Consider the following 16,829-nt stretch of genomic DNA (forward strand, 5'->3'; position numbering starts at 1 on the left):
CACCCCTGCATTGTAGATGAATGCCAATCTACTGAGTACGAAAAGCCAGCTAGCCAGTCAAGAGGAATCAGGATGGCATGGTGGCTAGCAAGAACTAATTGAGCTCTTAACATAATTAATTGAGCTGGCATCAATATTCTTTGGGATAAAGTTTACGACACCTCTATCACCCTTTGGATGGTGAAGAACTGTCTCCTATATGCACTCCTGAATAGCCTGACTCATTAAGATTTAGTCCCCTTCTTTACAACTCTCAGCAAGTGAACCGCTTCCTCTCAATGTACCTAGGAATTCTTTTCAAAATCCTAAAGAGATGGAACAGAACAGTCATTTGACTTTGCTCCTGATTAAATCACCAAAGCTTGCTTACAACAGATCCTACAATAACTATACACTGTGGAAAGTTTACATACCTTTTTTGTGGGAAAAGTGCACAGCATAGTGGAGTGGCAAAAACCAAGCTGAAAAGAGAAATGCAACCTTGTGAACAATATTATTCTGAAGCTGCTGACGTTAACTGATTGACACACAACTTTTCCCAAGTTTCCATTAAAGCAGGATTTGAGAACTTATGATAAGGTTAAGACTGAAGTAGCCAGGATGACAATAGTGTGCCAGTTTCCTCCAGTTGTCTCGACTGCATTCTACAAAATTTTAAATTATATAGCATCTTTCTCTTAGTAAAAGATCTCAAGGCACTCATTAGCAGGTTAGACAACAAACTAAGCTTGATGGTGAGCAACGTAAAGGAGGGGATTTTACTGTTAAGCAGGTAGCCAGCACCACCACTCCGCCCCCCCCCCCCAAGCTGTCCCCTCTGTATTATACACAGGCAATAAAGCGTTAGGTAGCCCATTCACTCTTCGTTCAATTGAGGTTGGTAAACTGCAAATTAAAGGTGAGGGAAAGAACTTTGACAGCTCAGGTTACAAGACAGTAACTCTCCCTACCACGCTCCACAAACCTCGCTAATGTGCAAAATCAGTCCTGACCAGATGCTCTGGACTTACCTCGATATCCATCTTTCTCTTTCGCTGGATCTCCTTAAAGTACGGTGACAGCTATTACTGTGTCCTACAGTTACCAGAACTGCTTAGCTGCCAACCAATTGCTCAAGACTGCCAGGACTTTCTGTGCCTGAGAGGGGGGTGGGGGTGGGAAGTCCCAATCTCACCTCAAGCCCCCACCTCATCCGATATATTCAGACCCACAACCACTTCCATTTGGAAGGACAAGGGCAGCAGATAGATAGGAAGACCACCACCTACACGTTCCCTTCTGAGCCTTGCATCATTCTAACTTGGAAATATACCACCGTTCCTTCACTGTCACTGGGCCAAAATCTTGGAATTCCCTCCCTAAAGGCATTGAGGGTCAACCTACAGTGGTTCTAGAAGGTAGCTCATCACCACCTTCTAGAAATGTTAACTATAAGTAATCAGAAGCTGTAAACAAATACCTTCTCAGGCACAACTAGGGACGGCATTAAATACTGACAAAGCCAGAGGCGCGCGCACACTATGAATAAATAAAAAAGAAATAGTGGGGCAAAGCGGTTTACAATTAGCAGGATGACAACTGGCTTCTAGCCAACATGGCAGGGAGTAAGGAATGTGAACCCCTCCTGTAGAATTCATTCCAGGGAGATATCAGAACAGGTGATTAAAGCTTCGTCAAGGGATAGATTCAATGGAGCATCTGAAAAACAGGGAAGGGGGCAGAGGCATTTTGGAAGAGAATTCTAGAGATTAGTGCCCAGGCACTGGTGCCAATGGGGAAGCAGTGAAAATCAAGATTGCACAAGAGGCCAGAATTAGACAAAGTGTGGCTAAGTTAGCAAAGGGGTGAAGAGAAGTCTTACATGGGCAATAATGTTTCAGATCTTTGTGAACTACGAAATTCACCAGAAAGTTTATACTGGCAATGTAAACAGTGCTTTTATAGGTGCAGAATATCTGCAAGTAGTAAACATGTTGAGATTTTTAATTCACTTGCGGGATAGAGAATTAGCAGCCTGGCCAGCATCTATTGCCCAAACTTAGTTGTCCTTGAAAAGGTGGTAGTGAACTGCCTTCTTGAACAGCTGCAGTGCAGGTCATTTCTTTGCAGAGAGTTCTCAGCACTTAACACGACTGTGGCTTGTTAGGCCACTTTAGGGGGCAGTTGACAGTCAGCCACCTTGTTGTGGGTCTGGAGTCACACACAGGCCAAATGAGGATGGCAGATTTCCTTCCCTAAAAGGACATTAGTATTTAAATACAGATTATTGTTAGGATTATCCTCAAAACTCAGCACCCACAGCTCAATGCTTCTCTATATTAATGTAGGTCACGTAGAGCTTACTAGATGAACAGTTTATTTCTTTACTGTGATGAACACAAAATGCTGATGGAGCGTCAAAAGGATTTATTTCGTTCCCTGGAAGGAGCCATAGCCTAACAGTAGCCGAGCTCCGTGTCTCGGTGAAAGTTAAAGATAAATTCATGCTGTGTCATTTGTATTGAATTCACATTAGATATTGGTGTTTTGATTAAGGTTTTATCTACCAATTAGATATCAGCACTGAAACGTACTGGAAAATCCATGCCAAATCACCAGGAAAAAAAAATTGCACAAAAAGATTCACAGTTGCATCGTCAGAGTTCACGAATCATACTCATATTTTAGGCAAACTTTGATATTTGAGTCGGAGTCTCCAGGAGTTGCCTCGGATCACTTGACTGCTAATTCTTAGATCAACTCCAAAATGTCATGTCAAAAAAAAATTACCTTTTTTTCATTTAACAAAACAAGGAGCTGCAAATGCTGGAAATCTGAAACAAATGCAGAAATTGCCAGAGCAACTCCGGTCTGGCAACATCTGTGGACAGAAAGCAGAGTTAATGCCCGAGCACAGCAATCCTTCTTCAAAGATGTTGGACTCAAAACGTTGACTCTGCATTCCCCTACCACCTACACCGCTCCCCCCCAACCACTCCACCAATAGATGCTACCAGAGAGCTACTGTCCAGCAATTTCTATATTTGTTTACAGCTTCTGGTTACTTATAGTTAACATTTAGTGCAATATTCACAAACGAATCAAGAAATTTCTACACAATAGTCAGTTAATGTACAGGTTACTCCTAACTACAACGTGCTTGCATGAGTTATAATCAATCCCATGGCATGGATGAAGAAATATGACAACGGAAGAGTGTAGGAGGATTGCAAGAGCATGGAATGCTGTACAATAAGAAGTGTTTGAAGTGTAATGTGAACAATGCTGGAAAGGAAATAATGCAAAATCCCCTCTAGGCCTAGTGGTATTATCCCTGGACTGTTAATCCATAGACCCAGTCAATGTTCTGGGAACCTGGGTTCAAATCCCACCATGGCAGATGGTGGAATTTGAATTCAATAAATATTTGAGTTGAGAGTCTGAGGATGAGCATGAACTTATTGCTGATTGTCAGAAAAACCCATCTGGTTCACTGGTGTTTCGGGAAGAAAACTGCCATCCTTCCCTGGTCTGACCTACATTCCAGATGCACAACAATATGGTTGACTCTTAACTGCCCTCTAGGCAATTAGGGTTGGGCAATAAATGCTGCCTGGCCACCGATACCCTCATCCCACGAATGAATTAAAAAATAGGAAACAATCACACGAGAAAGACAAGAAGATGGAACTCCGTATATAACTCTCTCAAGGAGTTGGCACAGCCAGGATGGGTCAAATGGTCACCCTGTCTCTACAAATGTGATTTGCTCTGAGCTACAGTGGGGAATTTTCCTAAATATTTGGACACTACTTGGGGACTACTTTTATCACCACCTACAGGTAGTCTTCGATTTAAGAAAGTCTGACTTACAAACAAGATTCCAAACATAAGTGTATAATTAATATTAATGATCTGACATGTGAATGTGTGCTTATATTGCAATCAGCCATTTTATATTGTACTGTATTGTGTTCCACCTTGTACACAAATCAATCTTATGAATATTTCCAGGAAAATAACCCATGTGGAGCCATGCGTACAATTTCCTTTTGGAGGGACAACACTGGCTTTGCACAACAATATAACATTGCATACTATCAAACAGGGGAAATTGCAGGCAATGCTCATGTCACTGTCTGTGTGTTAATGTGTTATTCATGCAATTTATCGAGTGTTTTTTGCATTGCTAATGATGGCAGCATAATATAAACAACACAAACGGTGACTGCCATTCACTAACAATTCAATAAAAATAGTTGACTGATTCAGCTGGCTTCAAGTGCATCACTAAACAGTCCTGGAATCCTGCGGGAATCCTGCGGGTATCATTTCTGCATTACTACATTCCACAACTAATCAGAGGGCACAACTTCACCAGCTCAGCACTGGAAATTTAATTTGATATTAAATACCAAATTAACATATTCACTATTAACATTCAGTGATTGCATGAAAATCACTCCAAAGAGAAAATTCAGAAGGAAAATTACTCTCAGGAATGAATTTAATAAAATGTCAATATCAGAGAATAGCATCCAGTAGGTACAGTGATAATTCTGAGTAGCTCAAATTTTATTAGGTTTCACCTGCAGTGTGAATATTAGCTAAGAGGGCTCTGCATTGTAAATAGTGAAGCAGGTGGTGCACTGTGCAATATTGATAACAAGTGTGTTAACATGTTAATAGAAACAGCCTTAATTCAATATTATAAACAAATATCATCTTGCATTCATTAAAATAGCAGATGGGAAAGTTATCACTATGATATCAACTCCAATGGTCTTTCGCAGCAGGGATTCTACAGTCAGATTTTTTTTATTTTGAACTGATATCATCATATATTTACCTATCGTGTTTCCATTTATTTATAAAAATTAGGTGTTGCAACAGAAAAGCAACCAGCTAAAACTAAGCACATTCATAATTCTGATCCCTATTACAGCCTGGTAACTAAAAATCCTCACAGAAGCTTTTTCTGGACAACATATGGATAATTCAAAGATTGGTTTTGCGTTTAATTGAGGCCAAAGCATGAATGTTTTCAAGGAAGAGTTCGATAAAGAGTTAAAGGGATCAAAGGGTATGGGGAGAAAGGGGGAAAAAGGTCACTGACCATGATCATATTTAATGATGGAGCAGTCCTGAAGGGTTTGAGCTACAATGTTGGAGGGTTTGAGCTGTAGTGAATAGGTTAGGTTTTATCCCCCCCTGGAGCTTTGGAGGCTGAGGAGTGGCATTAAAGAGGTTTATAAAATCAATGAGAGGCATGGATAGGGTGATAGCCAAGATCTTTTTCCAGGGGTAAGGGATCCAAAACTAGTGAGCATGGGTTTAAGGTGAGAGGGCAAAGTTTTAAAACGGACTTAAGGGACGACGTTTCTACGCACAAGGTGGTCCACGTTTGGAGCGAGATGCCTGAGGAGGCTGGTACAATTACAGCATTGAAAAGGCATCTGGATGGGTAGATGATTATGAAGGGTTTAAAGGGGATGTGGGCCTAATGCTGGAAAATGGAACTAGATTAATTTAGGATATCTGGTCAGCATGGACAATTGGACCGACAGGACTGCTTCCATACTGTACATCTCAATGGCTCTATCAAAGGCTGAATGGTGTAACCCTGATCCTATTTTCTTTGTTTATATGTTTGATCAAAGAAGTGCTTATTATCAGCTCATAAATCTACAGGAATAGCCCAACTGGGCCTTTTTGTCTTTTGAGTTTCTGATAGAGCCAGCCAAAGCTAGTCTCACGACCCTGATTTCCTAAATACCCTTTATTGCTTAAAGCAAACAATTTATATGTGAACAACTAGATTACCAAACATCAACATTTCTGGACTGAAAATGATTCATTAGGAATTCAGCTCACCTGAGGCCCACTAGGCCAACTTGAATTGGAGCATTGAAAAATGGGAAACGCTGGAGAAAAAAAGTACAAATATATCACATTTGCCACTGGAATTAAATTCAGTCTTCACCACTTCAGAAAAACTTCAAAGCAAAACACATGTGCCCTAGCACATGTTTAGCTAATATGATCATTAGGGGTACCACAGGCAAGTTGAAGCTCAGCAATATTTTATTGAAGCTACCAATTCTTGACATGCTAGAGCTTAAACCATGTATTTGGAACTGGGTTTTAACAAAAGAAAGATTAGAAACAGCAGTGTCAAACAGTATAAAAGCCTGCAGGAAACCAATTGACTAATTTGGCAGCTCATGGATGTGTTTCTTTCACCTTTTTGCTACCACAATGCATTCAATAAATTCAATCCCATTTGAAAAAAGAAGTTTCACTTGCCATTTACATGTAATTGAAAACCTTACCTTTAAAAATGCTCGCTTTTCCAAAGCATTCATAATAACTGGAGGTATTGCTGCAGGTTAGAACACAGGATTATTTACAGGCAATGCATGGAACTGAAATCACTGTACATTTAAACTAAACATTTATTCAGTTACTGAAACCAGATGTTAAGGTCTTTGGAAGGACCCCCTGTATATTCGCTTGTTATTTATTGGGCTAAATGCTTCATTAGAAAATGTTTCTATTAGAACACTAAGATCATATAATCTCAAAATTAACTGTTTAGCCTTTACTTTACCTTTGTACTAATCTAAGAGGCTGTTAGAAACCTTACAGGCATAAGTGGGGTAAAGTGGTGTGTGGTGGTAATTAATGGAGTAGTAACGCTCGAGGCACAAGAGCAAACCCAAACATGACATCTGGTGGCAGGACACCCATTGATGAAGGTCAAGTGGTGATCTGTTCAAGGTCTTCAAGATATTAACAGGAAAAGACAGGGTAGATAAAAATAAATTGTTTCCGCTGGTTGGAGATTGTAGAACTGGGAGGCATAGTCCGAGAATTAGGGCCAGACCATTCAGCAGAGATATTAGGAAGCACTTCTACACGCAGAGAGAACGGTGGAACTCTTCAGAATGGTAGACTGAGCAGTAAAGCTAGGTCACATGAGATTAACGGACAGCTTGCCAATTAGATACAAAATGAGCTTGACGGTAGGAGACAGAGGGTGGTGATGGAGGGTTGTTTTAGAGGACTGTGACAGTGTTTGCAGGGATTGGTGCTGGATCTACTTTTGTTTGTCATTTATATAAACGATTTGGATGAGAATTTAGGAGGTATGATTAATACGTTTGCAGATGACACCAAAATAGGTGGTATAGTGGACAGTGCATAAGGTTACCCAAGATTACAAAGGGGCCTCGATCAATTGGGCCAATGGACTGAAGAGTGGCAGATGGAGTTTAATTTGATTAAATGCAAGGTATTGCATTTTGGTAAAGTGAACAACAACAAGAATTATACAGTTAGCGGTGCAGTTCTGGGTGGTTTTGTCGAACAGAGACCTTACAGTTCAGGTATAGTTCTTTGAATGTTGCATCACAGGTGGACAGGGTGGTTAGGAAGGCATTTAGCACACTTGCCTTCATTGCTCACACCATTGGGTATAGGAGTTGAGATGTTACATTGAGGATATACAGGACGTTCGTGAGGCCACTCTTGGAATACTGCGTACAATTCATGTCACTCTGCCATAGGAAGAATACTACTAAATTGGAGAAGGTTCAGAAAAGATTTACAAGGATGTTACCAGGACTGGAGGTTTTGAATTGTAAGGATAGGCTGGGATTGTTTTCACTGGAGCACAGGTGGTTGAGGGGTGACCTTATAGAGATTTATAAAATCATGAGGGGCATAGATAAGGTAAAGGTATTCTCCCCAAGATGGGGAGTTCAAAACTATTGATTCTAATGGAAGGTAGGTCACTGGTTGTACTAGGTGTGAAGTCCAGATCATCAAATCAGCAATTTGTTATGTAACTGAGTCATTGGCATTTTTCTTGCACACGTGTTTTGGAACACATTTAACATCTTTCATCACGAGAGTTGGCTTTGATAATTGTGAATTAGTAAAATCTAAACTTTAGTGAGTTCTTTGGAGGCTGTATTTGGACTTGCAAAGGATTTGTGGTGCTAAGGATTAGCAAATGGGACACTGTCTTCAAATGTGGCCTTTCCATGGAAACATAGAAAATAAGAGCAAAGGTAGGTCATTTGGCTCTCTGAGCCTGCTCTGCCATTCACTACAATCATAGTTGATCATCCAACTCACTGGCCTGCTCCCACTTTTTAAACATATCCTTTGATCCCTTAAGCCCCTTTGACACAGCATGGTGACTCAGTGGTTAGCACTGCTGCTTCACTGCACCAGGGATCCAGGTTCAAATCCACTCTCGGGTGACTGTCTGTGTGGAGTTTGCACATTCTTCCCGTGTCTGTGTGGGTTTCCTCCAGTCGCTCCAATTTCCTCCAACAGTCGAAAGGCATGCAGGTTACAGTAGACTGATCATGCAAAATTGCCCATAGTGTCTAGGGATGTGCGGTCTAGGTGAATTAGCCACGGGGAAATATAGGGATAGGGTAGGGAGTGGATCTGGGCAAAATGCTCTTCAGAGGGTTGGTACGGACCCAATGGGCTGAATGGCTTGCTTTCACACTGGAGGGGTTCTCAGCGGAAGGAGAAACCTAATTTCACTGATGTCAAGTCAACAAGTGGGGTAGTGACAGTGTTCCCAAGTGAGGTGCTAAGTTTAAGACAATGTCAAAGGGAGTTTTTTTGTAGCAGGTTATTAACCAATAAAAAGCCTTATCAAAAAGCAGTGATGAAAGCAAAAACATCTTTTAAAGGGGAATTTAAGAAAGCAATTGAAAAAGAACTTCAGAAAAGATGAATGAAAATAGTTTAAGGAGTCAGGTCTTCTATCTTCAACTGACCAAGGACCCAGGTTCAATTCCACTCTCGGGCAACTGTCTGTGTGGAGTTTGCACAGTCTCTCTGTGTCTGCGTGGGTTTCCTCTGGCTACTCCAGTTTCTTCACATAGTCCAAAGATAAGCAGACTAGGTGGACTGGCCATGCTAAATTGCCCATAGCGTCCTGGGATGTGCAGGGTAGGTGGATTAACCATAGGAACTGCAGGGTTTCAGGGATAGGATGGCCTTTGGAGGATCAGTGTGGACTTGTTGGGCCAATGTTCCACACTGTAGGGATTCTATGAACTCCCATATCTAACCTTTACTTTAAAGTTATAGAATATATTATAAATAGATGTTGACTTTGGAAAAGCTTCAATGAATCTCTAGGTTCAATCCGAACAAATTGGAATCCTTTACCTAATATTTATGGGCTGACTGAGTATAAATACAGATAACATTCAGATTCTGAGAAAAACCTGACATTTGCAAGGAAGACTACAGGCTCTTTTCCTTCACACGCAAATAAATGACTTCCACAATACTCTGTCGAGTTCCCCTGCTCTTATAAAAAAAAATGACTGATGTGTAAAAGAGATAATGAATGGACCAGGGATAATGGGAACTGCAGATGCTGGAGATTCCAAGATGATAAAATGTGAGGCTGGATGAACACAGCAGGCCAAGCAGCATCTCAGGAGCACAAAAGCTGACGTTTCGGGCCTAGACCCTTCATCAGAGAGGGGGATGGGGGGAGGGAACTGGAATAAATAGGGAGAGAGGGGGAGGCGGACCGAAGATGGAGAGCAAAGAAGATAGGTGGAGAGGGTGTAGGTGGGGAGGTAGGGAGGGGATAGGTCAGTCCAGGGAAGACGGACAGGTCAAGGAGGTGGGATGAGGTTAGTAGGTAGCTGGGGGTGCGGCTGGGGGTGGGAGGAAGGGATGGCTGAGAGGAAGAACCGGTTAGGGAGGCAGAGACAGGTTGGACTGGTTTTGGGATGCAGTGGGTGGGGGGGAAGAGCTGGGCTGGTTGTGTGGTGCAGTGGGGGGAGGGGATGAACTGGGCTGGTTTAGGGATGCAGTGGGGGAAGGGGAGATTTTGAAACTGGTGAAGTCCACATTGATACCATATGGCTGCAGGGTTCCCAGGCGGAATATGAGTTGCTGTTCCTGCAACCTTCGGGTGGCATCATTGTGGCAGTGCAGGAGGCCCATGATGGACATGTCATCAAGAGAATGGGAGGGGGAGTGGAAATGGTTTGCGACTGGGAGGTGCAGTTGTTTGTTGCGAACTGAGCGGAGGTGTTCTGCAAAGCGGTCCCCAAGCCTCCGCTTGGTTTCCCCAATGTAGAGAAAGCCGCACCGGGTACAGTGGATGCAGTATACCACATTGGCAGATGTGCAGGTGAACCTCTGCTTAATGTGGAATGTCATCTTGGGGCCTGGGATGGGGGTGAGGGAGGAGGTGTGGGGACAAGTGTAGCATTTCCTGCGGTTGCAGGGGAAGGTGCCGGGTGTGGTGGGGTTGGAGGGCAGTGTGGAGCGAACAAGGGAGTCACGGAGAGAGTGGTCTCTCCGGAAAGCAGACAGGGGTGGGGATGGAAAAATGTCTTGGGTGGTGGGGTCGGATTGTAAATGGCGGAAGTGTCGGAGGATAATGCGTTGTATCCGGAGGTTGGTAGGGTGGTGTGTGAGAACGAGGGGGATCCTCTTGGGGCGGTTGTGGCGGGGGCGGGGTGTGAGGGATGTGTCGCGGGATATGCGGGAGACGCGGTCAAGGGCGTTCTCAATCACCGTGGGGGGGAAGTTGCGGTCCTTAAAGAACTTGGACATCTGGGATGTGCGGGAGTGGAATGTCTTATCGTGGGAGCAGATGCGGCGGAGGCGGAGGAATTGGGAATAGGGGATGGACCTCCTCCCACCCACCCTCCTGCAAAAACTCCATCCCCTATTCCCAATTCCTCCGCCTCCGCCGCATCTGCTCCCACGATAAGACATTCCACTCCCGCACATCCCAGATGTCCAAGTTCTTTAAGGACCGCAACTTCCCCCCCACGGTGATTGAGAATGCCCTTGACCGCGTCTCCCGCATATCCCGCGACACATCCCTCACACCCCGCCCCCGCCACAACCGCCCCAAGAGGATCCCCCTCGTTCTCACACACCACCCTACCAACCTCCGGATACAACGCATTATCCTCCGACACTTCCGCCATTTACAATCCGACCCCACCACCCAAGACATTTTTCCATCCCCACCCCTGTCTGCTTTCCGGAGAGACCACTCTCTCCGTGACTCCCTTGTTCGCTCCACACTGCCCTCCAACCCCACCACACCCGGCACCTTCCCCTGCAACCGCAGGAAATGCTACACTTGTCCCCACACCTCCTCCCTCACCCCCATCCCAGGCCCCAAGATGACATTCCACATTAAGCAGAGGTTCACCTGCACATCTGCCAATGTGGTATACTGCATCCACTGTACCCGGTGCGGCTTTCTCTACATTGGGGAAACCAAGCGGAGGCTTGGGGACCGCTTTGCAGAACACCTCCGCTCAGTTCGCAACAAACAACTGCACCTCCCAGTCGCAAACCATTTCCACTCCCCCTCCCATTCTCTTGATGACATGTCCATCATGGGCCTCCTGCACTGCCACAATGATGCCACCCGAAGGTTGCAGGAACAGCAACTCATATTCCGCCTGGGAACCCTGCAGCCATATGGTATCAATGTGGACTTCACCAGTTTCAAAATCTCCCCTTCCCCCACTGCATCCCTAAACCAGCCCAGTTCATCCCCTCCCCCCACTGCACCACACAACCAGCCCAGCTCTTCCCCCCCACCCACTGCATCCCAAAACCAGTCCAACCTGTCTCTGCCTCCCTAACCGGTTCTTCCTCTCACCCATCCCTTCCTCCCACCCCAAGCCGCACCCCCAGCTACCTACTAACCTCATCCCACCTCCTTGACCTGTCCGTCTTCCCTGGACTGACCTATCCCCTCCCTACCTCCCCACCTACACCCTCTCCACCTATCTTCTTTGCTCTCCATCTTCGGTCCGCCTCCCCCTCTCTCCCTATTTATTCCAGTTCCCTCCCCCCATCCCCCTCTCTGATGAAGGGTCTAGGCCCGAAACGTCAGCTTTTGTGCTCCTGAGATGCTGCTTGGCCTGCTGTGTTCATCCAGCCTCACATTTTATCATGAATGGACCAGGCTTTGGCACTAATTCTACCTTGATTATATTAACAGTATCAGAACAAGATGATGCAAATGCCTCTATTTACAATCATTTCAAGTAGATGAGCACAGGTGAAAAGAAATTAAAGAGTGTCACTGGGCTGTACTAAGGTTGAATGATTCACAAGAAGTAATCACAAACAGTACTACCTTGGACTAGATTTACTTGCATACATTACGAATATATCTTTTGATGACTGTGATATGAAGCCCATACAAGTTCAACTATTTTTGAATAGTAAATGGAGACTTTTTTCAGCTTTTCATGCTACAGAAAGTTTTAAAAATGGATAACCTATCCATGTTATAAAAACTTTTAAAATATGAAGAAAACATTGTTTGGCCAAACCCCTTTTTACCTTCTCAGTTGAGACTAGACACTCTGCAGAGGGCTTGGTTGAATTTTGGCAGTGGCAGTCTGGGTCAGTTGACCTGTCAGCATGCCAACACAAATGGCATCCACAAACAGAATTAAACTCACTGCTGCTAGGATTGTGATCACAGGAAATGGTAAAAGAAAAATCACTAGAATAGCAGGAACCACAGGAAACTACAAGTACATTGCTGGAGCAGAATGAAGACAGATTTACTCTGTATCTGGTCATATGATCCATAAAGCAAGAGCTTTACACAGCCACTCATTAATCAAAACAAAGAACCATTCATTTCCTGCTCATGGCAAGAGTATACACTACAAAGTATTTTGCAAAGTATATTGGGATAGAGGGGGCTAGATCTCCATTTGACAGCTAAAGTACTTTTGCTGGCTCCATGCCATGGCAGTGCTTCAAGTCAAAAGTGGTTGAGGGGTCCTGAATCTGCCATGGTGCAAATCAGACCAGAGGGGCCCTCTTGTGATGCAGTGGTAGAGTCTCTACCCCTGGACTGAGAGATCTAGATCAAGACCCACCTGCTCCAGGAGTGTGTATTAAAATATCAGAACAGGTTGAACAGACAAATTGGTTAACTAAATTAGCAATAAGCAAATTGACAGAAGGGATCAACAATGCAAAAATAAATCATACAGAGGTCTGGGAGCCCCCTTGTGGGATAGTGGCAGTATTCCTACCCCTGGCCCAAGGGACCCGGGTTCAAGACACACCTGCTCCAAAGGTGTGTAATCACATCTATTAGAAAAATAAGTTCGTTAAAAACAAACAAAGACGAGGGATCCATTTAGGATGGCACGGTGGCTCAGTGCTGAGCACAGCTGCCTCACCAGCATCAGGGAACCGAGTTTGATTCCAGCCTTGGGCGACTGTCTGTGTGGCGTTTGCATATGGCCGGTCTGGGTTTCCTCTCAGTCCAGAGACATGCAGGCCAGGTGGGTTAACCATGTGAAGTGCAGGGTTATAGGGGTGGGGGTCTGAGCGGGATGTTCTTCAGAGGGTTAGTGTAGACTCGATGGGCTGAATGGCAAGCTTCTACACTGTAGGGTTTCTATGATTCTACCAGAGAGGGCCCGCTACCGGTGCACTAGCAAAGTCCCCACCCCTGGATTGAGAGACCCAAGTTCAAGTCCCACCTGCTCCAGTAGTGCATCATAACATCTGTGAACAGGTTAATTAGAAAAAAAATAAGTAAAAAGACTAGGGTAGAGCCCATTTCCTATACAAATTCTGAGCATAACGTCAGTGTCAGGCTCTTTTCCTGTATCGGTACACAGCTGGTGACTTGCCTGCTGCAGTCAATTTGCCAGCAGTGTAAAGCAGTGTTAATCACAAAAGGAGACTGCATCAAAAAAGATGAAAAAAGTATGCATGATTTAACTGCATACAGGGCAATGGAGCTACCAGGGAGAAGATACTCCTCCCCAAAATTTATACCTGCTCAGGAATAAATCCTACAAGCTAATCATCAATTTTTCAATGTAAAGTTAGAACAATAACCGTTACAATTGGGTCCCAACGTACCCATAGCAGGTACTGCCATACCAATCCGAGAGACTACCACTTGGGCAATGGCCTGTTGTGCTGCCTTTCGCGACTCCCCAAGTCGATTCCCATTGATATCTGCCACTGGAATCCCAAACTTAAGTTCTCTGCAAATGAAAGAAATCATAAAATAATTAGGTGCAAGATTCCAAGTTCAATGAGGTAGCTCTAATCTATGTTTACTATGTGTAAGAAACAGCAAAGCACGGTGTCACATAAACGTACTGATCTAAAAAGTGTCAGAAATCATCCACTGAAGACAAATTCATATTCAAATATTGGCAAATTTACACCACAAAGTTTGATACCGGCTAACTCACCTCACAAGATGACCTCAAATCAAAGAGAAAGACTTGCAGTTATATAGCGCCTTCCACAACCTCAGAACATGCTAAAGCACTTTGCAGCTAAGGGAGCACCTGGAGGTGCAGTCACTGCTGCATTGTAGAAAATATGGCAGCCAACGAGACAAAATATCACCAGATAATTAGTTCATGCAGTTGGTTGAAAGACAATTGTTTGCCAGCTGAGTTCCCCAGCTCTTGTTCGAAAGCTGTTGCTGGATCTTTACCTCCACCTGTGTAAATAGCTTGGACCTTGGTTTGAGGTCTCACATGAAGGACAACATCTACTACCCCACTATCTTATTCTCCAGCATCTGCAGTTCCATTTATCTCTATTTCTTGAATGGTGACAGGTTGGGAAGTATTGTTGTCCAAAGGGACCTGAATGTCCTTGTTCATGAGTGTTTAAAAGCTAGCATGCAGATGTAACAGTCGATAAAGGAGGCAAACAGATGTAGGTTTTCATTTCAAGGGGATTTGAGTACAGGAGTAACAATGTCTTGCTGCAGCTGTACAGAGCCTTGATGACTACAACTGGTGTAATGTGTATCATTTTGGTTTTTTATATAAGACATGATAAACCTGCCATAATGAGAGTGCAATGGACGATCACCAGATTAATTTCTCTTTATAAAACAATCCCAGAAATTAAGGAGTCTGGGCCTGTAATCTCTAGAGTTTTTAACAATATGTGATCTCATTGAAACTGACAACATTTTTATAGGACATGACAGCGTGGATGTCAATAGGGATGTTTCCCCTGATTAGCGAGTCTACAGCCAATCTCAAAATGAGCATTGGCAATTTAAGACTGAGTTGAGGAGGAATTTTTTTCCATTCAAACGGTAGTAACTCTTTGGATTCTCTACCCAGAGGGCTGTACACATTCAATTGTTCAGCACTTTCAAGACAGAAAATATTTCTAGAGAAAAAGGGACATTAAGGGATTTGGAGTTAGCACAGGAAAGTAGGTTGAGGTTGACAATCAACCATGGTCTAACTGAAATGTATGCAAGCTTCACAGGCTGGATGGCCTACTCATTTCTCCATATTAATTTCTAGAATTAGTAACACGAGGCTAAATTAAGTCACATGAACAAATGCAATCTAATTAAAGAAAGCAAGTATGGATCAGATAAGGAAAAACTCATGACTATATAACTTGCCAGGGTTTTCAATGCTGAAGCAGGAAGGTTTTATGAAGGCAGTATTGACATGGCAAACAAGGTCTTCAAAAGACACCTGGCATAGTACTGCATAACAGACTGTAAGCAAAGTTATGGATCAGAGAATAAAACCAACACAGATATGAAATTGGTTGAATGGCAGCAAACAGAAACTAGTGGTTAATAGATTTTTTTTTAAACTGGAAGAATGTTCATGGTGGAGCTATCCAGGGGTTGTTGTTAGAACATTTGCTCTTCTTTCTCACATTAATGTCCTCTATCCCGGCATGCAAGGCACAACATAAAATGTGTGGAAGGTACAAAACTTGGAAGTACTGAACTACACAGAAGAATAGTACAGAACTTCAAAAAGGACATGGGCAAGTTTGTGGAATAAATGGAAAGTTGACAGACAAAAAGTCAACGTAGAGAACTGTAAATTTCTATGAGGAACATGGAGAGACAATTTAAAACAAAAGGATGCAACTCTGAAAGGAATAGAGGGGGCCCTGTGCGTAAGCCATTGAAGGTGCTACGGCGTGGTGAGAAGGCAGTTAATAAAGCATACTGTACTATAGAGTCACATCGCTTGGAAACAGACCAGTCATCCTTGCTGACCAGTTTTCCCCAAACTAAACGAGGCCCCTTTGCCCAAGTTTGGTCCATATCCCTCCAAAGGTGGCTTACCAACATCCTGTACAACCGCAAATAACAACCCAACTCCTATACTCAACGATCTGAGCAACGAAGGCATGCGTGCCGAACGCCTTCTTTACCACCTGTCTACCTGAGATACAACTTTCATTTAACAAAGTACCTGAACCCCTTGTTCTCTCTGTTCTACAGCACTTCCCAAGGCCCTGCCATTAATTGTCGAAGTCCTGTGCTTGTTCATCTTACCAAAATGCAAGACCTCACAGTTACCTAAATTAAACTCCATCTGCCACTCCTCATCTAGGCTCTGTCTCAAATATACAGAGATGACAAGACAAGAACTACAATAAAGACCACTGAGATCTACAGCATCAAAGAGAGCCTTTGGCCCACAGTGTCCATGCCAATTAAAAACAACCCCTAACTATTCTAATTCCATTTCCCAGCAATTGGCCAATAGCCTTGTATACCTTGGCGTCACAGGTGCACATCTAAATACTTTTAATATTAGAGGGTTTCTGCCTCTACCACCCTTAGAGGCAGTAAGCTGCAGATTCCCACCAGCCTCGAGGTGAAAACATTTCTATTCACATCTCCTCTAAACCTTCTGTCCTTTGCCTTAAATGTACCTCCCTTGATCCCTCTATCACAGAGAAAAGTCTCTTCCAGTGTAATGCGTGCCTCTCATAATTAAATGCATATTAATCATGACTTCTTTCAATCTCCTCTACTC

The 16,829-nt window shown here is 43.6% G+C and overlaps 1 protein-coding gene across 2 annotated transcripts in view; it reads right to left on the reverse strand.

Moving 5' to 3' along the window:
- The window catches only part of sfxn3 (sideroflexin 3), a 51,883-nt gene that overhangs the window by 3,708 nt on the left and 31,346 nt on the right, over nucleotides 1–16,829 (reverse strand). For both annotated transcript variants that reach the window (XM_059652947.1, XM_048551501.2), the window contains exons 7-10: nucleotides 13,912–14,039; nucleotides 6,312–6,361; nucleotides 5,854–5,903; nucleotides 414–461 (exon numbers count right to left, since the gene is read on the reverse strand). In XM_059652947.1, coding sequence (XP_059508930.1) covers nucleotides 414–461; nucleotides 5,854–5,903; nucleotides 6,312–6,361; nucleotides 13,912–14,039 — 276 coding nt within the window. The remainder of the gene's footprint in view (nucleotides 1–413; nucleotides 462–5,853; nucleotides 5,904–6,311; nucleotides 6,362–13,911; nucleotides 14,040–16,829) is intronic.

Source organism: Stegostoma tigrinum, chromosome 20, assembly GCF_030684315.1.
Source record: "Stegostoma tigrinum isolate sSteTig4 chromosome 20, sSteTig4.hap1, whole genome shotgun sequence".
Taxonomy (NCBI): domain Eukaryota; kingdom Metazoa; phylum Chordata; class Chondrichthyes; order Orectolobiformes; family Stegostomatidae; genus Stegostoma; species Stegostoma tigrinum.